At 30.6% G+C, this 24211-nt stretch overlaps 2 protein-coding genes across 2 annotated transcripts; both read right to left on the bottom strand.

Moving 5' to 3' along the window:
• Nucleotides 1–120: 120 nt before the first annotated feature.
• Nucleotides 121–6549, bottom strand: LOC107942010 (leishmanolysin-like peptidase). Its single transcript, XM_016875647.2, has 17 exons — nt 6031–6549; nt 5026–5385; nt 4791–4928; nt 4573–4705; nt 4356–4469; nt 4184–4257; nt 4029–4103; nt 3671–3763; nt 3512–3572; nt 3008–3340; nt 2549–2675; nt 2339–2438; nt 1953–2022; nt 1719–1871; nt 1482–1577; nt 772–1094; nt 121–648 (listed from the first exon to the last, which is right to left on the bottom strand). The coding sequence occupies exons 1-17, from the start codon at nt 6109–6111 to the stop codon at nt 391–393; spliced, it is 2589 nt and encodes an 862-aa protein (XP_016731136.1). The 5' UTR covers nt 6112–6549; the 3' UTR covers nt 121–390.
• An 11241-nt stretch (nt 6550–17790) lies between these two features.
• LOC121228878 (calcium uniporter protein 4, mitochondrial) lies at nt 17791–23706 on the bottom strand. Its single transcript, XM_041111891.1, has 4 exons — nt 23649–23706; nt 23113–23198; nt 19114–19524; nt 17791–18787 (listed from the first exon to the last, which is right to left on the bottom strand). Exons 1-4 carry the CDS (start codon nt 23704–23706, stop codon nt 18302–18304), a joined length of 1041 nt encoding a protein of 346 aa, XP_040967825.1. The 3' UTR covers nt 17791–18301.
• Nucleotides 23707–24211: the final 505 nt, after the last annotated feature.

The raw sequence follows: 24211 nt of genomic DNA, 5'->3' as shown, positions 1-24211 counted from the left end.
TAAAAGAGTACTTGTTTTTCCTTTTTCTGAATAAATTACGAAACAATTACCGCCTGTATTACTAAAATGAACTAGTTTTGCGCATCGTAAGTGAAGGACAAACTAAGATAAAGTACAAAATTAATGAGAATTTTGCTTTCCTTTCAAGGCCTTCGGCCAACGGTAAATGAGGGTTTTTTTTTTTTTGGGGGGGGGCCCGGGGGGTGGGGGGTATTGTTTTCTCTACAAGTGGCTTTGATCTTTCAAAGCCTAATGATGTCCAATTTTTCTAATTGATTTTGGGGCCAAGCACAAACAAACTCTACAGCTGGGGCACAGTATTATGTGCCACCTTTACCATGCTAGAATCCTAGAAAATTACAGGTCAAAAATTAGAAGAACAATTAGAGCCTATGACTGACTATATTCTATAGATGTTCTTTTCAAAGATGTATTGCTTGAAAATAAGCTAGTTCGCAACCAGTTAAACCATGAAAGCTTCAACTCACCAGTGCCAGTGCATTGGCCATTACCTTCCTCCTCACTACTAAAAAGTGTTTGGTCTGAGCAGTCTAGTGAAGCTCCACATGCTAAATTATATGACTGACATGCTGAATGGCATACTCGTAATCTGTTGTCCCCATCATTATCACATTTTTGGATAGAAATCTAGTGTCATATAGATTAAGCATTTTTTAGGGTCTAGCTCCTGAGATTGGTTATCAATGGAGAAAATAGGTACTACGAAAGAAAAATGCTTGGAAATAGAAGAGCAGGGATGAGTAACTTTACCCAGCAGGCTAGTTGCTTCGCAGCTGCATCACAGTAGCTGCTCCCAAAGAGATTATTAAATAATTTTTGAGCACCACCAGGGAACAGACGGTAGTAATTCGGCATGACAACAACTTCTTCTAGTTGCTGCAATATACTTGCCTCACTGGGTGCACAGTGTTGCCCAGACAACTCCCTCTCCAACACATTTTTGCATACTGAAAGACTGGAGAGGAGTGTGGAGCTGTTCTGGCATGTGTAGCCTGCATAGTCAGAACAGCGGAACTCACAAACTCCATTGTCACAGACCCCACCATGTAGGCTGCATTGTTCATCGCAGACAGCTGCATAAAATTCCAAGTAAAACAGTATAAGTGAAAAATAAAGGTAATTAACTGACTGTATTTATCCCCTCATGCAGGCATGAAAAGGTATCTATGAATGCATTAGTATGTTGAAGCAGCAGTCAACAGTTAAAAGTTATTTTTCTTCAAAACAAGGACTGCATCTTTCATATGTACACTTAATTCTGCACATAAACGCACTTTAAAGAGGGTCCAGGCAACGATGTCACAAGCTAGAACCCTCAAAGTTTACTCCCAAACACAGAAACTTACAGAAAACCATTAATAGGATAGAATAAAACATGCATACTCCAAAAGTTACATAAATAAATAACTATTCAGTAACTGTAAGAATATTTTCCAACTTAAATATTTATAACACTATACCTGTAGAGCAATCAACTCCGGTACGACCATTTTCACATTCACAAACTCCGTTTGACAGACACTTTCCACGCCCATTGCAATCGTTAGGGCAAGATCCTGGAATTTATAAGACAAGAGGACAAAGGAAAATAAGATCAATTTATTGAAAAGGATTAGTTAGGAAGAGAGTTCATATATGAAGTTTTGTCTAACACAATGTCTAAATAATGTAATACAGATGGATCCTTGAGAGCTCACTTTTACTACAATCATGACCATGGAATCCAAGAAAGCAATGACATTTTCCATTGACACAGTCACCATTAAAATTACAAGAATTGGCACATTGCTCTGACACAGAAACAGGGCAATTGCTACAGAGTTCTTTGTAAGCAGGACAAATCAATTCTCCTACAGATAAAACATCAAAAGAAATTACTAATGCATATAGATAGGATCTTATTGATTAAAAAGTTAGAAGATCAAAATTACCATTAAATCCAGGGAACTGAACTGGTCCACCAGCTTCAGGACATGCCTTCCAAATACCATCCACAGCAACCTAGAAAGAACAATTATTTAACAAAATTAATGATAAACTCCGAGGTGGAAAGAGTATAAACGTCAATGAGCCAGTGCTTCTTTGCCAAATTTAACTTCTTTTTTTTAAGCTCGAAATTTAACATTTAATGTTATAAATAAAAAGGGTATTTTCATTCAGCCATGGCATGACTGAAAGAAGATTTGTTTTAATTTGGACATTGCAGTAAATCAACATTTGCCAAAGAACTATATTTTGAAAAAAATACAATGACAGCCCACAAAGGTCATAACTCTCAAGCTATAAGGCTGCTTTTTACACAAACACCAATCCATACCTCTAAAGAGTTATTTACACATCTGTGCTGATAACAACCATTTCCTTGGGTGATAGAACCCCGTACAAAACCAGTACGTACTAAGGACGAAGCCATGCACCTATTCATCACAAAAGAAAATTCATCAGCCATTGCCTTACAAGGTCAAACTGTGTCCCATTTAAGAAGAAAAGTTTATGTCCTGCAGAAGTTTATAAGGTCAAAACACACCTAGAGTTACTCCCTCTTACTTCACCTAACATTCTGTCTGGGGCCCTTGCACTGTTAGTATCTGTACAAGATCCATCGGAGTAAGCCACAAAGTACGTGCAATAATCAGCCAGAGAAGACTGGCCACCTGCAAAGGTCAAACATAGAAGTTCATATACCTTACACGGACCAAACTAAAAATCCAACTATGTTGATAACCATTAATGGTATTCCACTAAATGCCCATATCTTGAAACCATTTCATTGACTAGCATACTTGAGTTGCATGAAGAACATCAGCATCAGTTTAGGAAGTACATTTTGATGTAAACCAACATTAAAAATAACTTTCTTTATGTGCAAGCTAATCGAAATTTCATGTCAATACAGTGACTCTTCAATCTTCACAAATAATTCTAGGGCTCAGACAGTCTCAAAACATAAATGAGACAGATAAAAAGAACCAAATGAGAAAAATACCCTTGTTAGCCTGAGGAAAATACCGAGCCCATTTAGGTAGGTCTCCACTATAAGTTACAATCGGGCAGTAACCCTCTGCTTCCCTGTTATATGTACAACCAGAAAAATTGGTTGTGTTGCAATGATAAGCCCCCTTCCAGAGATTGCAAGGAGAAGTAATAAAATCAGTTCCTTGGTTGCGACCCCAATCAAGATGATCTGCCATGCTATAGTTAGCTTGAAACCATCCACTATCCTCCAACAAAGCCAAAGTCATTTTTGAAACCACTGATCTTGTATCCACAGATCCTGTCATTATTTCATTCATCAAAAGCCTCTTTTCCCAATGAGATCCTGTAGCCAAGTCATCACTCAAGCATTTAGGACCAAACTGCTGCATCTTCAATTAAGAACCATATTATGTATTGTACACTAGTTTTTAGATGGTTTCCAAGATTAAAAATCCCAAACCAGCACCTCAATAAAGTGGAGAGAGACAAAAATAACAGGGACAGAAGTCAATACCTGATGTACCACGTCCTCCCCCATCTTCTAGCTCTAAGCCTGTAAAATTTTCTGAGAATGCCTGTCAATTAAACTATCAACTAATTGTTTGATTTTCTTATTTTGTTTTCCAGTAATCTAAAGCCACAAAACTCAGCACAACTGAGAAGTTAACAATACCCCATAATGATGTCGTGAGTGCATGACAACACGTGGAAGCACTACACGAGTTACCATCCTTCCAAGCTTTTCATCCATACTCTGTTCAGTAACCTGCAAATTGCAGGGAAATGACCGTGTGATAGTGAGGTTCTAAATTACATCCATGAAATACTCACACAATAAGAAACATAGGCTTTTCTTATTGGTAGTGACAAGACATAAGCAACAGAGTCTCAAAAGCATTCATACAACTATGAAGTCAAACTCCATTTTCAAAGGCAAAGAACAAGTCTTGAGGATTTGCGCTTTGACTTGAGAAGTTTATCACACAAATAGTTTATCAAGCGCATATTAATTGTAGATGTCAAGCAATTACCTTACTACGCCTCCTTTTTCTCTCGTCTCTAAAGTGGGCAAAAGCATGCGGGTCAAAGCCAATAACATGCATAACCTGGAACAAGATTAGAAGGGTGTTTAGAACATGAAATTTCCTTCTATCCTTCTATGCTAATGAAAATAAAATCATCAAACCTCGTGGATAAGAGTAGCTGAAAGTAAAGTCTCTGCTTCAGCTGTTAAATGTCGAGGAGCAACATTCACATGGCCTACAAAACAGAAGTTGGCAATTGCTTCTGATTTTAGATTTCTACTGCACATGACAGCAACATATTCCATGATTAGAGATGGAGAAACAAGAAATTACCAGCAATTGCACGGCCCCATTGGTCACGTTCACATGCTACCGCCCATGCCAAAGTGTTGCCAGTGGTAGGTCTCGTAGTCACAAGCAGAACCAAGTCCGCATCAACAACACCCTCTGCAAGAAAATTTAAAGATTTAACATATACAAAAGAACAAACCTAACAAGAAAATACTCTTAGAGGCAATCTGAACAAAGAAATGGAACTGCAATGAGATACCTTCAATATATTCACGTGGAAGTTGCACACCTCCATCTTGTCCACATGCAGAATATCCACTCAATCTCAAATTCCCTTTCACAGGCTCTACAGCCAAGGCTCTCTTAAACCAGTCAGCTGTCTGCCCTAGAGCCTTCACAAAATTTCTTTTGAAAGTCAGCATTTGATTAATCATAACTCAAAGAAAAGAAAACATATTTGTAAATACAAAGTAAAACCTCGCGAAGTCGATGACGTTTATCCTCCCCGGATATATCATCCAAAGTGCAATTATACCAACAGTCACCATAAATCGGAGGACCGCCATTGGGGTTGCAGGAGGGTAATCCAGGAAAACTCAGAGGAGGCTCCCCAAGCTGGAAATGAACAAACAAACACCAAGTATCCAACATTAGATTCACAGCCATGACTAGACCAGCAATATGGAATTTATAGGAAGCATATAGCACCCACCTTCACAATGTCCCCAACTTTTCGACAATCTCGATCCTGTGAGTGACCAACAGCATCATAATTTAAATAAATTCTTATAGGTTGCTTAGCATCCTTTGTATGCCCAAGCAATTCAGGAACCCCAAGCAACGACCTTCCTTTGTGGTGGACATGATCTGGGATATCGGAATGTTCATAAACCTGAGGGGTAACCGAGTAAATATTACGACCTGGTCGCGTCCTCTGCTCAATTATCTGGTCATGAATACATGAATGTGAGACAATGTTTTCACTACTTCCTCTTTCTGGGACTTCCCACTGCAGATGATTCTCCCTAAATTTTGCAGTAGAAGCTTCAAACCATAAGAATATCAATAAAATCTGCAGTAGAAACCAGAAAAGCTTGAGTTTAAAGGGAATGCACAAACAAGAAACCCCAAAATTAATAACGAAGAACTCTATGCAACAACGGATCAATTAAAACAAAGCAACGAGTGGCTAATACCAGCACAGAAATTAATATTTTGCAAATCATGAGCTCCGATTTAACTTGCTTGATGTGACGTTGACCCCAAAACTTTCAACTTCAAATAATTCAAAAGTAATAAATTGGGGATATGGCAAAAAGCAGTAAATGTATGAGTTCCAGCTACTTTTCAGATTTCATTAAACTAAGAGCTCACATTTTTACCAACGACTAATCCTTAGTAAACACCTTCCAGAAAAGGAAAGCGCAGCAAAAAGGGAAACTAATTACGACGAATTAACTAAATATAAATAAAACTATGAAGTACCAAAAAGAAACATCTTTATACGAAGAAACAAACAAATAATTTTCTTGATATACATATAAACAGTAATGTTCGAAATATCTCTTCCTTGTCGAACTAATTTGTCCTTGACACCAAAAGCTCTGCAACATTTTTTATTTATTTCCACAATCAAAAGCATACACCTTCCAACCCTTTTACTATTCAAACAGTTTTTTTTTTCAAAAAAGAAATTAAAGTGAAATGGGAACTTTACCTTGAATATAATGGCGGCAAATCGAAGCTTAAAACCAAATCTGACTACGGTTGTTGAACCAAAGTGGATTAGGAGCTCCATTAAATATCTAAAAAGTAGACACTAACTCATCTAATCTTTATCGATTCTTCAATCGAGTTTACCACCAATAAAACCAACCCTTCCATCCACATTTCGACACCAAAATCCAATCCGAAAACCTTCCCAACAAAAAACAATTTTACGAAGCTCTTTCGATTTGTAGAAGCCCAAACAAACAAAATATCGAAAGGAATATAATGATTAATAACTTACAATTTTTTTAAAAAAACAAAAAAATGGATTATTCTAGTGCAGTGAATCAACACTGCTAGAAAGACAAGATTTCTAAATTTTCTTTATCTGGCTTTCTCATGTGTCTGGGTTTTTCTCTATTCTATTATGAGAGATGAGAAACAGTGACAGTGAAGAAAAAAAAGAGGAAAATGAAGAGAGAGGAGAGGAAATGATATATATTATTATATATAAATCACCAGATGTTGGTGGGGGTGGGTTGAGACGATCATTTTTTATTCTATTATTATTTTGTTCATTGTTTATATATGCTCTCAGTCCTTCTACACTTTGGGCTTTTAGCTTTTTCCAAGAATTTAGGTTTAGTTTGATTTTGAAAAATATTCTTTTCCATTTCTAAAAAATATTTTATTTTTATTACTTGGAAATTGAAAATTGAAAATACAGCCGGTAAATAATAATAAAATTTTGATTTGAAACATAAAATAAGAAAACACGTTTATTACCTATTTTTATACTATAGAAATATAAGAAAAAATAAAATAAAATAATTCCCACATTTATATAGATTCTATCTAGTGTAAGAGATTTGATATTTAAAAAGAAAACAATAAAAATAATTTTATTATTTTTCTATTTTTTACATATTTTAATTTACTTAAAACTATTTTTATAAATTTTCAACCAATTTATGGTATTTCATTTTTCAAGAAAATAAAAACTACCAATGTTTCTACAAGCTAAAGGAAGTCTTAGGCTTGAAAGTTCAAATCTAATTGATAAAAATCTTTATAATTTTTTTTATTAAATTTGAATATTTGAGATTTTAAAAATTAACAATTAATCCAATTAATGATAAATATTTAAATATAATTAAGCAGTATTATTAATTGTAGTTTATAATTTTTTAACTAGAAAGAAATAAATTCATGAAATTAACAACAAAAGGACTATTTTTTTTTAATGTTTTCCACAATGTCTAAATAGTATAGGGACTGGCAGAATTATATTCCACAAGTTTTGTAAATAAAATTAAGGGGAAATGGTAATTTTAGGTAGACGTCTGGTAAATTAATTGTTTTTCCCCTCCATGGTTTGCTTATTATAAAATTGCATGGCCTTGGCAACTTTTCTGTATTATAAAATGATTAGTCAATAGCTTAATCTTTTCCTACATTAGTTAATAAAGAAAATAGGTATATCTGATTAATTTAATTAATAAATTATCTCAAATTAAATACCCTCATATATATTAATTAATATTAAAGCCAGCGTGTCCTATATCTAGTTGCCAATCTATCTGAAGATATTTGGTCCTACAGTTTGGATAAGGGACATAATTAGATGACTGGATAATATGTGGCAAATATATCCTTATTTTTATTTTAGGTAGATCCATTTATTTAAAAGAAAATGAAGTGGTGATAAATATGTTTTTAATGAGTTTACAACTATAATCATAATCATAAATATAAATATAAATATAATATATGTTCAATTTAACTGTAATCAATTTCATAGAAATATATACTTTTTAACTTTCATAACTTGTTTAAAATGGTAACAATTTGGGTGTTTTCTCTCTCTCTCTCTCTCTCTCTCTCTATATATATATATTTCTTAAATTACTCGTCAATGGGAGAGTTTGATTCGCAATTCAAGCAAAATCAAGCTTATAAATAAAAGCATTGAAAATGGCACTTCTTATTGTGTACGGCTTGTCATAAAAATTGATCAACATCCATGATTCTATCATTACGTACTTACATACACAGAGCAACTAATAAGCCAAGGCAATTACCCAAAAAAAGATGGCTGTATAAATTCATAAAAATAACAACGTTTTTCTCATGCATGCTTATCAGACAGCAAGTGGTTATATTTGTACAACTTGGTAACTCCTCACGTTATGTAATTTTCTTTATCATTAACAAGTAAGAGATTTTTTATTAAAGGCAAACAAAACAAGTAAAGCTAACTTATCCATACTGTCATTTTTAGTATTCGCCACACGGAAAAGGGGCCCCCAAAATTCGTGCCTATGTTGGTCACTGTTGAACTGAATTTTCAGCTTATTCTTATCATTTTCCTGGAAAACAAATTTATTAACCCATAATGGCATCTTTCACGATTTGTATTTTAATTATGAAGGCAAGCAAATTTTAGCCCAAACGCCTTTTGTTGGGTTTTGGGAGCGACTGCTACCTTATTTATTGCTCTTCCGAAGAACTATAAAAAGAAAGTCATTTAATCTAAGAATTTAATGTTTTTTTTTTGGCACACTAGTCCCGTAAAATGGCCGTTGCATTTATTTCGCAATTACAAGAAATTGAATACCATCATTTAAGAAAGGTAATTCAAATCCAGAGATCTGGGATTTTTAATTCATTACAGTGAGATGGAAGAATGCTTTCAGTTCACTCCATGGAGTGGGGTCCTTATTCTTAGAAAACAACGGAACAGCATTAAATTTCAGTTTTCCTCTTTGCCGACATTAATTACGTCAGGAGCTCCTTACAACTTGATGTTTATATTATATATAGTTTTGGTTATTTAAGACATATAGACAAGTTGGAGTCCAGCTCCTTCACTCAACTATGAAAAAATTATAGTGATGAAATTATAGGATGGAAGGCTGTCACATGACAAGAGATCATGGAAGCCATCTAGAAACCGTTGGATTGGTGAATTGATTCAGAAGGTAATAAATAATAATGGTGGAAAAGCTGAGCAGAGCAGGCTCTTTTTTGGATTGGAGTATATATGTTTGTTAAGATTTGAATGCTTATCAAAGGAGATTATTCCCCAATGGCCAACATGCTTATAAATTAATTAGCACAACTCTAATTTAAAAAAGATTCTGGATTAAGACCTTTTATCGGGTTCATTGTATTTGTAGGCCCTACATGAAAAGTCAATATATTCGAAATTACATTGCTTGTATAATTGAGTGTTTTTTTTTAAAGGGAACACATTTTTATTTATTTTAGAATAATTTTATAAACAATATAAGTTTAATGGTTAAAATAGATAAAAATTTAAATAATCAGTAAAAATAACTTTTTTTATAAGTTAGAAGGTTATATAAATTATTATGTCTTTTTTTAATAAATGTTTAAAATTTACACTTATTTGAATTGAATTTTGTTTTTATTTAATTTTTTATGTAACAAATATTTAAAATAATAAAAAATAACTTAAATTTGCATATAAAGAATATTTTTTTTAAAAAAAATATAGGTATGAACTTCATCTAATAATGTCCAAATGCTATAAAACAAGAATTGTCTTATTAAAAGAAGTCTAAAAATTCAAAACTCGTATGGAAAAATCAAGAATCAAATCAATTTGAATTATCATTTAGTTCGAGTAATCTTACATTATTGGAGATAATATGTTCTTGCTTGGGTTTCAAGGATTACATGTAACGATAATCTTATGCTCCCGATAGTGCTAAGACGTTGAGATATATGGAGTAATATCAAAACTACATATTCTCTATGTAATCTTATATAAATTGAGATTTTAGACAATTTTCCTCTTATTTTTAATGATTTCAATTCATTTTACTTTATGCCGAAATGAAATAATAATAAAATTTTTTAAAGGAATAAATTCTAATGATTTAAATTATCTCATTCTTTGATATACTTTCAAGTAATATTTCAATTATATATTTTTATTATAAGTTGAAAAAATTAATATTTCGTTGTATTTATTATATTTTGGTCAAATTTACATTTAAATGATAACAAATAATATTATTTAATACAAAATGTTTTTATTAAAGAGAAGTCCTAACTAATTATTATTATTTGTCAATCATAGTTTATTTAAACTACTTTACTAGAAAAATGTATTAAATTATCAATATCATAAAACTTAAATTGTTGTGCTGTAAAGAATAAAAAATAGAATAGATTTCTATAAAAAATAATAAATTTTGAATTTTCGACTAAATAAATCAAAGAAATAATATAAAACACCAAATATTGTGACAAATAATATTATATATATATTGATAATTCTATTACCAAAAATAATTTTACATTTAGTTAATCAAACATCAACACAACAATGACCTAATAGTACCTACTCAAAAAGTAAGAACTGAAAATGAATGGAAACCGACAAATAAGGTTGATATTTGGTCTAATACCCACTAGAAACTAATACTAGGTTTTTTAGGCTGAGAAAGGGTTATAGGAAAATATTATAAATATTGAAATTCGAACAAAATTTATTAAATATTGAATTTTAGAAAATAATTAAGTGAAGTTGGGATTCAATTTAGCTAGTAGAGTTGGTGGGATTAGTTGGACACAATACAAGTCGTTAGATTTGCTCCCAAAGAGAAAAAGCTGTTTGTTTTTTCTTGATAACAAAAAGTGTTAGCTGGGTCTCGAGTCTAGAGCCGAATGCTGCTTCAGGCGGTATAGTGGTAGTGGTAGACAGGCAGGTCTAATTTATCTGAATAGCCCAATTGCAAAAGAAAGCTATATTTGCAATCATTAATCGAATTACGTTGGGTACTTTGTTAGGGTGGGTGAGTAGTGAGTGCTAAGGTCCAGGATTGGGAAAACAAAATGAGCAGAGCAGAGCAGGGTTTGGATTTGGATTTGGGTCGGGTTAGTGGATAATGATGAATAAATATCACAATATGCATGGGACATGGCTACATAGCTTCCTAAAACGATGTGGAGTGGGCACCAAACTCTAATAATTTTGTACTCCATGCCCCAGTAGAAAGGGTTCAAACATCTTTTTCTCTGGATAATGATATGCAAGTGAGCTGTTAGACTGTGAGGGTGTATTATATATATATACATATATATTGCTTTGAAAATAAGAAGTGGGTGAGGTTTAGAACATATGTTAATGTTGCTTGGTCCAAATGCTAAGAAAGAACCAACACTGGTTATCCGATGTGAACGTATAAATTGAAAACTTCAATACAAAAATCTGCCTAAATTTGTTGATTTTGTGGAATTGTATGCGCCCGCCCATTAACCCCTCGGACCTCGATTTCCTCTTTAGTCTGTTCCAAAGCCCATTTCTCTTTAAGCTCCCTTTTCTTTTCTTTTTTCATAAGAAACTTTCACCCGACCCGAAGACCCATCCGAAAATTTTAGAAGGTTTTAGTAAAAATATAAGTTCAAAAAATGGGTTTGGGCAAAAAATGAGGTCAATTTTCTAAATTAACTAGGTCTCGGGTAAGCTTTTTTTGTCCAAACTTGGCCCGACTCGAATTTACAAAATAAATAAATAAATAATTGTTTATGTGTTTTGTTGTCATTTCACTATTATATTATTATTATTATTTTGTTGTTTGGGTATTGTATAATTATTGTTTTATTGTTAATTTTGTTATTATTTTAGAGGCATTTGCTTGTTAAGTTACATCTATTTTATTGTTATTTAAGTATATTTTTATTTATTTATTTTCAATCTGTTGGGAAACATTTATTTTATTATTTTTAGTGCATTTGATATATTATATTTTTTAAATTTATTTTTACATGAAAATAATATTATAAAAAATTAATATGAGTAGGTCGAGCTTGGGCAAAATTTTAGGCTCATTTTTTGGGTCGGGCCCAGCTCGACCCTAGAACACAAGTCTAAAATTTTGTTGAAGCTCAGCCCAGCCCATGATCACCTTTAGTCACAAATATTTGGTCTCAAAATGAATATAATTCTATCATCTCGTGGATAGTGTGTGCTTCACACTAAACCGGTTTGATAAGTTCTGCAAGATGATGATCTACAAGTAGAGAAAACAACTAGAATAAACATATAAATGCTTAGTAAGTTCAAATGGAAAATAATATGTTTAACATGTTCATATACAAGCATATTAGCTACCTTAGTTTGACTAGGACATGACACATTAAAATTTCAACAAGGTGAGCAACAAGCATTCATGCACCTTAAACATTATAAACAAAATTAAAAACATAACCAATTTAAATCACCTTCGTATAGCTTACCTCAATGTCATATTCTAACATCAATCCATAAGATTATACCAATTACAATTAACACATTTCAATGAAATATCCCATTATCAATCTATAAGGTTATACCATTTGAACATAATTCATTTCAATGACATATCAACTTATCAACCAATAAGATTATACCAATTACACACAATTCACTTCAATGCATTTCAAATTCGTTTACTAAATCTATTTCATCACATTTTCAAGTTTCTTACTTCAATTATAATATTTCACCCGATGGAACTTTTGTACCACCCTATACTCGTACCCGAGACCGGGATAGGATCCGAGGCATTATCAAAATTTTCAAAATAATTTCAATTAATTTATATCATTTAATACTCATTTTCATGTTTCATGTAACATCCTTTTCATATTATAATTTTCGTATCATATCAAATATTCTATCCGTTGAATCATTGGAGTTCTGATGGATTTTTCAACAATAAACTCAAAGCGTACATTTCCATGTTCAATCAATTCATATTCAGAAATGACCCTTAGGACTTTAATCATCAAGCACTCTCTCGAGTCGCATCTCATGTAGCTGTAGTGAATCAGGATTACCTTTTTAGGTCAAATCCTACCCATCTTAAGTTATCATAAGGAATCATGTATCGTGTAACCGTAGCGAATCAGGATTACCTTTTTCAGGTCAAATCCTATCCACCTTAGGCTACCATAATGAATCATATATCATGTAACCGTAGCGAATCAGGATTACCCTTTTCAGGTCAAATCCTATCCGCCTTAAGTTACCGTAGTGAATTAGGAATAAATCCTATTCACTTTAAATTACCATAGTGAATCAGGAACAAATCCTATCCACTTTGAGGTATTATAGTGAATCAGGAACGAATCCTATTCACTTTATATTCTCGAGAAGGCTTTTGTCATATTAACCGTCCGGGTTATCTATTTCTGTAACAGATGTAGGAACTATTTCATTTGGGAAATCACCTATTACAATTCGGAACCCAATATTCAAACTGATTTTATCCCTTTCAAGTAGTCTTAAAACATGTATTATTTCTTTCATTTCAACATCCATACATTTCATATATTCAATTTAAACATCATATAAAATACAATACAATATTTAAATTGACATATTTACATGCTCATTCAAGTTATATGAGCTTACCTGACTAAATTGCAGAAATACCAAGATTTAGGGGCATTTTGGTAATTTATTATTTTCCAAATTTTCACGCGATCTTAAATTAATAATTTCATTCAATTTATTAATTTAGATAATAAAACAATTCATTCCCTTCAATTTGGTCATTTTTGACATTTTTACAAAATTACTCGCTGAAGTTTTACTTTTATTCAATTTAGTCCTTGAGCCTAAAACATGCAAATTAACCATATTAGCTGAATATTCATATATATTTTCCTCCTCCTCCTCTCCATTCCACATCCTTAATGTATATAACATGCTTATAAGTAACATTATCTATAATTTCACTATTTACTTATATGTATATTCAAAGCTATCCATCCGTGTCATAGTCACTAAATTATTTTTATCTTAAGATAAAGAACTCCAAATTAAGATATTATAATTTTCCTTGAAACTAGACTCACATATATTATTACCATAAAATTTTCATAATTTTTTATTTAGCCAATAAGTACATTTTATTTTTTAATGTTATCCTTATTTTGCTGTCTGACAGTTTTGACCCTTCTTCTCTAAGAATTAATTATCTCCTCGTACGAGATTCAGATGATGTTCTCGCCTATTTATCTTGAAAATATATCATTAAGGATTTTAAACTTATAAATTTAAGCCCTTAATTATTTTTATCCATTTTTTTATGATTTTCCAAAGTCAGAATAGGGGAACCCAAAATAATTCTGATCTTGTCTCACAAAATTTATTATATCTCATAATTCACAATTTCTCTGCTTACACAGTTTCTTCTATAAGAAACTTGACTCAATAATATTTAATTTTGTATTTTTTTCATCCTCTAATTCGATTTCCAAAATTTATGGTGATTTTTCAAAGTTAGCCTACTGCTACTGTCCAAAACTGTTTTAGTGCAAGATATTTATTTACCATGTTTATAACACCCTTACTTTCTTTCTCTACACTATTTCTCATTACTTTCTCTTCACTAACATATCAAGAACATAAAACGTTATATAAGAAAACTCTACATTAACATCATTTCCATGCTTTTTCAGTAGTATCAAATTTAAAAATATATTAAAATCTTGATGTTCTTACCTTGTCTTATTGATTTCAATCTTTAACTTGATTTTCTCTCTCCTCCAGCTTCTAATTCTTGAATCTAACTTGATATTATAGCTCCTCATAGTCTACTTGTCATCTTTCTCTCTCGATAGTTATGGAAATTCTTTTGATTTCTAAGTGAAAATAGTAGATTTTTGGTGGAAGGACCAAATTATAAAGAAAAAACACTTTCTTTCTTCTCGTTTCTTCTAACATGAATTGCATGGATGAAAAAATGATAGAAATTCTTCTTCTTTTCTTCCTTATATATTAAATAAATTAATAATAAAATAATAATAAATAATAAAATATCTCATTAAAAATTAAAATAATATTTATCTCAATTAAATAATTATAAAATATCATCAACATCATCATTACTTTCTAGATTTCTCTCTCTTCCAATTGACCATTTTTTCCTTTATTATCTTTTAAAATTCCATCCTTGAGTCATCATTTAATTTGGTAAAATTACAATTTAGTCCCTCACAATTCTTCAACTATTCAATTTGGTCATAATTCATCTATTTTCCTTAGTTTCTAGATCATTCCACCCTTAAAATATTTACTATTGGCCCTTCAAAATTTTTATATTTACACTTTAACCCCTCAAGTTTTAAGTATTTACTCTTAGGCAATAAAACTTTTCATATTTTTACAATTTAGTCATTTCCTGAATCAAGAAATCATAATTTACTTCCCAACATTGTCATAACTCAAAACTTCCCTTTTTGTCACTTATTTCCTTATTTTTCTATATCAAGGATAATATCTTACTATAGAAATTTTCAGGTTATTACAACTTTAGTAAAACAGAGTTGGATACACGAGTGAACTACACCACACCAAGGTCTTCATAGAGACATATAATGCTCGATGATCCACAATAGATGTTGGATGTCAATATAACTTATAATAATCTCCATACGATCACATATCCCGTACAAGCATGCATATGACCCTATTGACATGCTAATTGTACGCCAAGTTTACATGGGCATTAATTACACACATTTTATTATCATCCCTGTAATCAATCATTTTCACACGGTTATACCTTGTAATTATCCACGTTTACTTATCACACCCTGTAAATGATCACATGTTTCATTTCTATACCTTGTAGTCATTCAGATTTTCACATTTATGCCTTGCATTATTGCGTAATAGTCAATCATCACATAACATTTCAATTTAATTTATTAATCCACTAGTACTTTAAAGCATACTCAAGCATACATATATCAAATTAAACACAAGTACATATATCATACAAAATGAGATGTAAGTTCCAAAGGAACTTACTTATTCAAAACACAAATGAGTAGATTATTCAAAGACTAATATGCAGATTTAACTTTTCCTCTATTAACTCCAATTTGATCCAAATATTGATCTAGATAAATATTTTGTTTAGCAAATTATTACCAAATAGTATTATATAATATTATAAGATGCATGATCCTAGTAAATCTATTTTTTTTATTTTTCCCACATATTTTACATTTTATTCATTTTAGTCCCTAAACGTGGGATAGACATAACTTTCAATCCCTAGCTTCGTATTAAAATTTGATTTTATTTATTCTCATTTGGTTATATTTTATATTCTTAGCATAATTTCATGACATGTTTTACATTTATTCAATTTGGTCCCTAATGTAACAAGTTAACGAACAAGCTAAGTTAACTTTACAATCTAAGCTTGAAATATATAAATTTCAAATATAATTCATCAAGTAATAAACCATGCAACATTAAAACTTAAGCAATTTATCAAATTGATTCATGGGTAGCTAAATAAAGTTCTCATGACCCTAAATCTATAAAAATTACATGAAAAATGACTTATTTACCTTCAATTTATTTCTTGGCCGAAATTTGGTTTGTAAAATGGTGGATGGTGAAGGAGAGAAAGATGATGCATTTTTCTGCACTAACTTATACTTGTATACCATGATTAATCACTAATTAACATAGTTTAATTAAGTTAATCATGCCTTAATTACTTTAATTATCTCTTAATCATTTGTATAATGGAAAATGTCATCACTCTCCACTTATTCGTATTGGAAAATGGTTTGTTCGCCATTTTGAACATTAGGTTAATTGCTAGATAGATCCTCAAGCTTTTTGTCAATTAAAAATATATAGTTATTGGATTTTACAATTTAGTCTTTGAACCTTATTCAACTACTAATTTGACAAAATTATTTTACTAATCTTTAATATATTTTTATATTAATTATGTAATTATTATTAATTTATATTTACAGACTCAATTTACAAAAATAAGATTCTAAAACTACATTTTTCAATACCACTGAAAGTTGAGCCGTTACACATGGTTGGATTGTTTGCATAATACTTTAAATATCCATAATAATAAAGATATTGATGATGATTCAGAAAATTATTAATAAAATAAAAATAATTAAAATTATTTTATATTTTATATAAAAGCACTAATAATTATAATTATTTTTATTTTATGCCAATAATATTTTATAAATTTATTTAAAAATGCACGTGAAAAAAAATTGCTTTAACATATGCTAAACAATAATATATGTATAATTTATTTAAGGGGTTTTATTATTCTTAATTTATTCAAATACATTCAATGATCTAATAGTTAATTAATATTATTTTTTATTATCACATAATAATTAGTAATACATTAATAATTATTATTCGAATATATAATATAATGAACAATAAAAAATATTATTGTACATTTAAAAATTTATTTGAATTCATGTTTGATGTATAAATATTGCATGTATTATTAATTATTATACAATGATAAACATAAATAATCTAATTGTACATTCAATTTTTACAATTATTATCACTTAGATTTTGGGTGCATATTTGTTATTTTAAACTAAGTATCAATTAATTAGTGTTATAGTTATATATAAATTAAATTACGATTTAGCATTATAAATAGATATATTAGTAATGCATTTTCATTCAAGTAGCATTTAGAAAATCATCAAAAAAAATTACCTTTTAATTTGATAGGTTTTGTTTTCACTACAAAAAATCTTCGATTTTTTAGATGATTTAAACATTTCATTTTTAGTTTTTTTTTCATTGTTTGTTTATAGGGAAAATTCCTTTTTTTTGTTGTTAGGTAGAATGATAAAAGTACTTATGAATAAAACTTTTTAGGCTTAAGTTGAATTTTTAGATATTTTATTTTTAACTGATTTAAACATAATATAAAAATAATAAAAGCAAAAAGAAATACATTTATATTAATATTTATTATTTTCTTAAAAAAAAAAAGAAGCTACTCGTTTGAAATTTATACTAGTACTACCCTTTACAAAGTTCCCTGAGAAAAGACTTGGGACCAATTTACAAGATCATTGGAGAAAGACCTAAATCAACTCACGCCCTCAAAAACTAGGACACGTGATCTAATACAAAGCCAGTTAGTTCATCTATAATATACCTATAGTAGCCGAGCAGATGGCTATTGCTGTACATCTAAGGACCACTATGCATGTGGATCTTGCTTCTTGCTTTGCTAATTTTGGTTTTACAGCACTCTACTTAATAGTACTCAATCGTCAGAAGAATCGATACTGGATAAGAACAATTATGATTCAAATATCAAAGTCACTGGCGATCCACATCATAGAATCCACAGTTCCTTTTTCTATTTCGCATAATATTATATAACTAGTGCTAGAAGAAGAAGAAGAAAAAAACTCCATTAGTTTCCTTTGTAGGAGCGTCAAAGGAATGCCTCGTCTTCATGTTTTAAGGTGGTAGAGGAGCAACGCTCCAAGCTCGGCAAGACATTAGAGATGTTGGGATATAAGGCTTGACGAAGTTTATTGTATTTTTCGATGTCAAAGCTGTGCGCCTTGATGAGTTTCCTTTGTTTAGTTTTGAAACGGCGTTGAAAATAGCCTTCAAAGGAGGGTTCGGTGGAAGTGGTGAGGAAAAAACCATAGGCAGAGGCAAAGTGCAGGGAGGTGACGAAGAAGCATATGGGCTCCATCACGTCCCAACTTAGTTCCCAAAACGTAAGCCTCATGAATCCCAGTGTTTGAAGCAGTAGGAACCCCAGCCCACAATAAAGCTCACCACGAACCTGAGCCTTGGCCTTTTTGTCTATTTCAGCCTTTTGTTTCCCCATTTCTTCCAGCTCTTTTCTTCTTGGGTCATCTGGGAGGGCCATCGATTCCGAAATCATGCTTTCCATTGATTTAGCCAACTGTGGGAATAAAACTCAGTCAATATTCATTTCATACCCCCATGCTTTAGGTTAGTCATTCATGAACCTAATTTTAGAGTTTTAGAAATTAGAATGGTCATTTAAAAGCCTTCGTTTAGCTTACTATGACTGTCCTCTGGAGCTGACCATTCGGCTGAACCAGACCCACTTCGCAACAGCGCGTGCATTGCACTCCTCCAAACAGTTTGGAAGACTAGTAATGAATTATTTATATTTATTTTTAAGCTTTTATTGACACAGTCACTGAAAATATATTAAAGAATAATTCCTAAAATAAATAAAATGGAGGGAGAGAAATTTTATACCTCTTCGGGGCGGAGGAAAACGACGTTCCCTAAAACGATGACGTTTCCCGAATGATCCAGCACTTTAGCTAGTTCTAAACCTTGAGCTTCATTTCCACATCCATCAAGGCAGATCTGAACAAACTCGTAATAAGAAATCGAACTTTTTGGAATCTCTCTTAGCTTCGCTTTAAGCTTCTGGATTTGAGAAGCCCTCAATAGCTTCCTCGCATCTTCAACAGAAACCTTAGCCCTGGCATCCATTGGTAGAGGTCGAGGCTGAGTTATTCCTTCCAACCGAAGCTGATTTCCAGAAATGTTTATGCCTCGAAGCTTTTCTATCAACTTTTCACCCACAGGAACCGAGAAGATCTTCGGAAATCCCGGCGACGGCTGTTCCAAAGGCCTCAGGTGAAGACCGTCGAAGAATCCCTACCGGTGGGCAAGCCGGATGAGGTGATTCCATAACAGCTCAAGGGACGCTTCCCAAGAATTTTCCGGAGCGCCATTGATGAGGAATAGAAAAGGAGAGTTTTGTATAAGAGAGAAGCTGGGAGATGGTGGTGGTGGGTGAGAGGATCTTTATTTATAGTCCAATGTTTGAGGAGAATGTTTAAAGAATCTACGCTAAATTTGGTCCTGTGATAAATTATGAACTTACGAAAATGAGAATCTTTTATATTATGTTTCTTAGTTATAATTGAAATCCCAATTAATTAAAATAATACATACTAATTAATAGTTTAAAAATAATACCAAATCAACGGGAAATTTTGCATAAAATTGATATTTATTTGTGAAAAATAAAGGAATATATTTTTACCAAGGCTTGTTAACTAAGAAGTGGTTAAAAAGCTTTCTTACAATCCTTATATATATATATATATATATATTGTATTCAAGAATATCTTTAAATTTATTATTATTTTAATGAACAATGATGATTTTAATATTTTAAATTTTAATATGCATTTCTAAAATATAGGATCAAATGTGCAAATTTACCACTTTACTTCACTTACTTGATATTTCTCATTTTCCTTATGAATTAGAGATAAATTCATCACTATACTTTAACTTTATATTGAATTTTGTAACTCTACATTTAATTGATTAAAATAAAATAAAAATTATTAAATTTTGCTATCATTTGAATACACAATTTTATATTTTACTTTAATATTTAACAATAATATGCTAATTATTATAATATTAAAATTAAATAAAATGATTATTTCATAAAATAAACTATTTTTTATTTTATAATATATATATATTTGAGTTTTTATTTCATTAAATAGGAATTCTAATTTAGTTAATAATTTATTTGAAAGACCTTTATTTTTAAATCATCAAAATTAATATTGAGTGGTAAGTTTTAATTAAAAAAATTAAATTTGGCGTAAAATTTTAATAAAATTCAAAGCATAATGGTAAAATTCAATCACATAAGAGTTGAATGAAAAATTTAATTCAAAGCATAATGGTAAAATTCAATCACATAAGAGTTGAATGAAAAATTTACTCATAATTTCAAAATATAATAATAAATATCAATAAAAAAAAGTATAGTAACAATTTTCAATATTTACCTACCATATAATGACTAATAACACAGTTACCTTAAAAATATCCACTTGCCTATGAAATTTGATTAAATTATACTAACCTCCTAAGATTTATTAAATGAATTTTTAATAAAGGGATAATGTTACCCTTTATTAATTATTTATTTTTGTATTTAATTATTTAATTACTTATTCTATCTATTTTTTATCTTCAATAATTTTTACAATAAACATCTAATTAGTTACAAAAATATTCTAATTATTATTAAGTTAATATATAATCATTTTATTGATAATATATTTATTTCAATCCCCTATAAGATATAAACTCAAAAATATATAAATCGAGAATTCATACATAATTTTATAAAAAAAATGAGACTTATACTTAAGAAGTTGAAGTTTCAAAGTTTTAAGCATTACCATTAAAAGGGCCTAATTGTTTATAACTTTATTTTTAAAAATCATTATCAATATTGATTTTTTTTTAACTTTATAGAATTATTATATTTTTTAAATTTTTAAAAATTAAGCTTAGGTCTAATTGTGATTTTTTTTTAATTTTAAAGTTTTTTTAAATTTTTATAATTTTAAATTATTTATTGATATAAAACATAAAATAAATATTGTCATGTTAATGTGAAGTGCTCGTGAACTATTACGCAACTGGCCACACTAACATTGTTAAAAATTAAATATTTTAATCCTAATTTCCGCTAAATAAAAATAATTTAACTCATTCTAAAAGATTAATGTTTAAATTTAATTAAAAATAGAATAAATATCAAATTGGCAAAAAATATAAATATTTAGAGACTAAATTTTATCATTACACCTTCTTAAAACAATAGAATAAATATATTTTACACTAAATTTGGATGTGAAGCTTAAGACTTAAAAAAAAAATGCTGGAATGAAGTTACCAACTTAATTTGTTTTAAAGAAATTCACATCAAGATATAGACTTTTTTTATTGTTTAATTAATTATGGACTTTGTTAATATATTTATTGTTTAATTAGATTTTGTATATATGCTTACAGATTAATTATATTATTTACTTGAATTAAAATTGTTAATATTTATTTTAGTGGTTGAATTTCAAATTTCCAGTATCTCAATTATGATTTAGAAGGCATATAATTCATTAATTTAAAAGACATTGAGAATTAAACACATTTATGATTTAAGTAACATTGTGTTTAGAAAAAAATTAATGATTTGATTAATTTGGTTACAGATGTAATTATGAAAACATTATTTCTTCTCTCATTATAAATATAGGAAAAAAAATTCAATGTATCCTCAAGTGATTAGTAGAAGTAAGAAGTGAAGATGGATTTGCTTTCACAGTATTTAAATTAAATTTAAATATTGAAGTTAATATTATTAAGAAGGTTTTACCTAATTTCACCTAGGCTGGAACAATATTAAGTTAAAAGAGAAAAAAAAAATGAAAACCCACGAATTGCAGGGCAACAGCCTGTTGGAGTGTTGGGTGGGGTGAGTGGAACTAGAAAGAAGACATTAACCTCACAAATTCACATGCCCCGTCAAATTTGCCAATTTGCACACAAAATCGCACGAGAGAGACAGAAACTTGGGCGAGTGTTTCTCGGAAATTTTAGGCGTATATTGTGGATAAAGAGGGTCACTGTTTTGCCCCTTATTAATTGATTAGGACCCTCGTTTCATATTTTTCACGAGCACCAGGTTATATATCTCAACCAGCCAAAACACATATTGTAATGCATGTTATGGAACCCAAACATTTGAAATTGGGGATGGAAGATCATGATTCCGACCATGTCTCAATCAGACAACAACATATCAGTATTTTGGCTTTTAAAAAATTAGACAGCTAAATAAGCTTGCGTGGAAACTTGATTAATCTTTTTCCAATAAAACTTCTTGCTTCAAAACACATGCACTTTTATTTCCTTCTTTGTATGCGCAGAGTTCTTTCACGAAACTTTCTGATACTAAATTATTATCGTTGCAGTAGATATTTGTTTCTTTTTTTACTTTTAAAAATTGACAGTGGGGCGGCTGAGTATGTGGAGATTCTTACTGCAAGTGGGTTAGATATTCATAGTTAGCCTTAATGTAGGGATCCATGAATCATTGCAGCCCTCTGGTAGGAATCTCGTGTTAATCACTGAATAAGAATTTAAGAATCCCCGCAATTTGGGGGGGTTGGAACTTGGAACAAAAAATGAAGAATAATTTTAGGATTTGATGATTACATCAGATCAGTAGCTGATGTAGTTGAGATTCTTGGGCACTACTGCTAGTGGCAGTGGGAAGTCTACTACCCCATTTCAAACTCGTTACAATGTAATACTAATTAATTTGGAGGTAAAATGCTGTGAGAGAATCAGCTTCTGAACTCATGAAGAAGGCAGGCACGATGCGTGTTAGCAAACTATAAAAGAGTATTGAGCCTAAAATACAATGATGTTTTGATATTCGATTCTTCCAGTAACAGGGACTGGCGTATCAGCCAAGTTGCCCTCAAATCTGCCACATAACCCAGCTTCTGTAGTCGAATTTATAACCATGAATACGTTCATTTGTTTTTTCAAGTATCATTTTATCCGTATCCGAAAATGACTCGAGTGAGGTTTGACATTGTTTGTGGGGATGATGATGGAAGCAAAAGTAGGCACCCAAGTGGTAGAACATGCATCCGTGCGATGTTAGGCTGGAATCCTTTTCTAATCCAATAGGCTGCTTAAATATGACGTTCCATTTGGCCACCAAATTTAAACTTCCATTCCTCTTGTCATCATTTGATGCAATTTAAGCCTTCCTGCCCCCCCCCCTTTTAAATGTCGTTAGAAGAATATAAGTATTATTAGATACGGTTAATTTCATAATTATGTTCAACAATATATCCAACACCAACATTTATACAAGTTTCGTGTTGTCATCTATAAAAGGACTGTAGATAATTCTTTGGGGACAATTGTGGTGGGGATGTCAATACCTTTAGGATCCGAAGCGTGCTTATTCTCATGCATGGTGGTTTCTGAGGCAAGTCCCATTTCGGTGATTGATTCAATCTTTTTTATTTAAAGTCAAATATCTTGTCAACTGTTTTAGCCCAATACACTTCTTAATATATTTATGTATATCACCATTAGCAACATATCATCAAACAAGGAGATATGGTAAAAGTAAATTGTTGTTTTATTTCTACTGAAGTTAGATTTCATTCTCATCTCTTTATTCAAAAAATAGGCAATTAATCATTGCATGTTAGATTAAAAAGTAAATTGTTCTTTTCTATTAAAAAATTCATTCATTTGTATTATTTAAATTTTGAGTGGCCAAGAGAATAACTAGATAGTGACATGTGGCATGCCACATGTACTAAATGTTAATGCACAAGAATCAATTTTTAACAGTAGAGATTGATAAAATTTTTATCAGAAAGACCAATTTGTTTTTTAGTCTAACGTACAATGATTACTTTATCCAATTTTTTAGTAGAAGTACCAAAATACAATCTGATTTCTAATATATAAATCTCTATGATTCTTTTACTGG

The sequence above is a fragment of the Gossypium hirsutum genome, chromosome A05, assembly GCF_007990345.1.
Source record: "Gossypium hirsutum isolate 1008001.06 chromosome A05, Gossypium_hirsutum_v2.1, whole genome shotgun sequence".
In the NCBI taxonomy this organism is placed as follows: Eukaryota; Viridiplantae; Streptophyta; class Magnoliopsida; order Malvales; family Malvaceae; genus Gossypium; species Gossypium hirsutum.
The sequence above is the reverse complement of the archived record's forward strand: the minus strand, read 5'-3'. Positions and strand labels throughout refer to the sequence as shown.

Excerpts from the sequence above, each read along its gene's own strand:
- LOC107942010 (XM_016875647.2), bottom strand. The coding sequence starts at position 6,111 with ATGGAGCTCCTAATCCACTTTGGTTCAACAACCGTAGTCAGATTTGGT. Across the intron at positions 5,386-6,030 it reads TTGCCGCCATTATATTCAAG|ATTTTATTGATATTCTTATG; the intron begins GTAAAGTTCCCA and ends TTTCTACTGCAG. Across the intron at positions 2,023-2,338 it reads GTGTAAATAACTCTTTAGAG|GTTGCTGTGGATGGTATTTG; the intron begins GTATGGATTGGT and ends TGTTCTTTCTAG.
- LOC121228878 (XM_041111891.1), bottom strand. The coding sequence starts at position 23,706 with ATGGGACTTGCCTCAGAAACCACCATGCATGAGAATAAGCACGCTTCG. Across the intron at positions 23,199-23,648 it reads GCACGCTTCGGATCCTAAAG|AAGCTGGGTTATGTGGCAGA; the intron begins GTATTGACATCC and ends ATTCGACTACAG. Across the intron at positions 19,525-23,112 it reads TCGAATATCAAAACATCATT|GGATTCTTCGACGGTCTTCA; the intron begins GTATTTTAGGCT and ends GCCCACCGGTAG.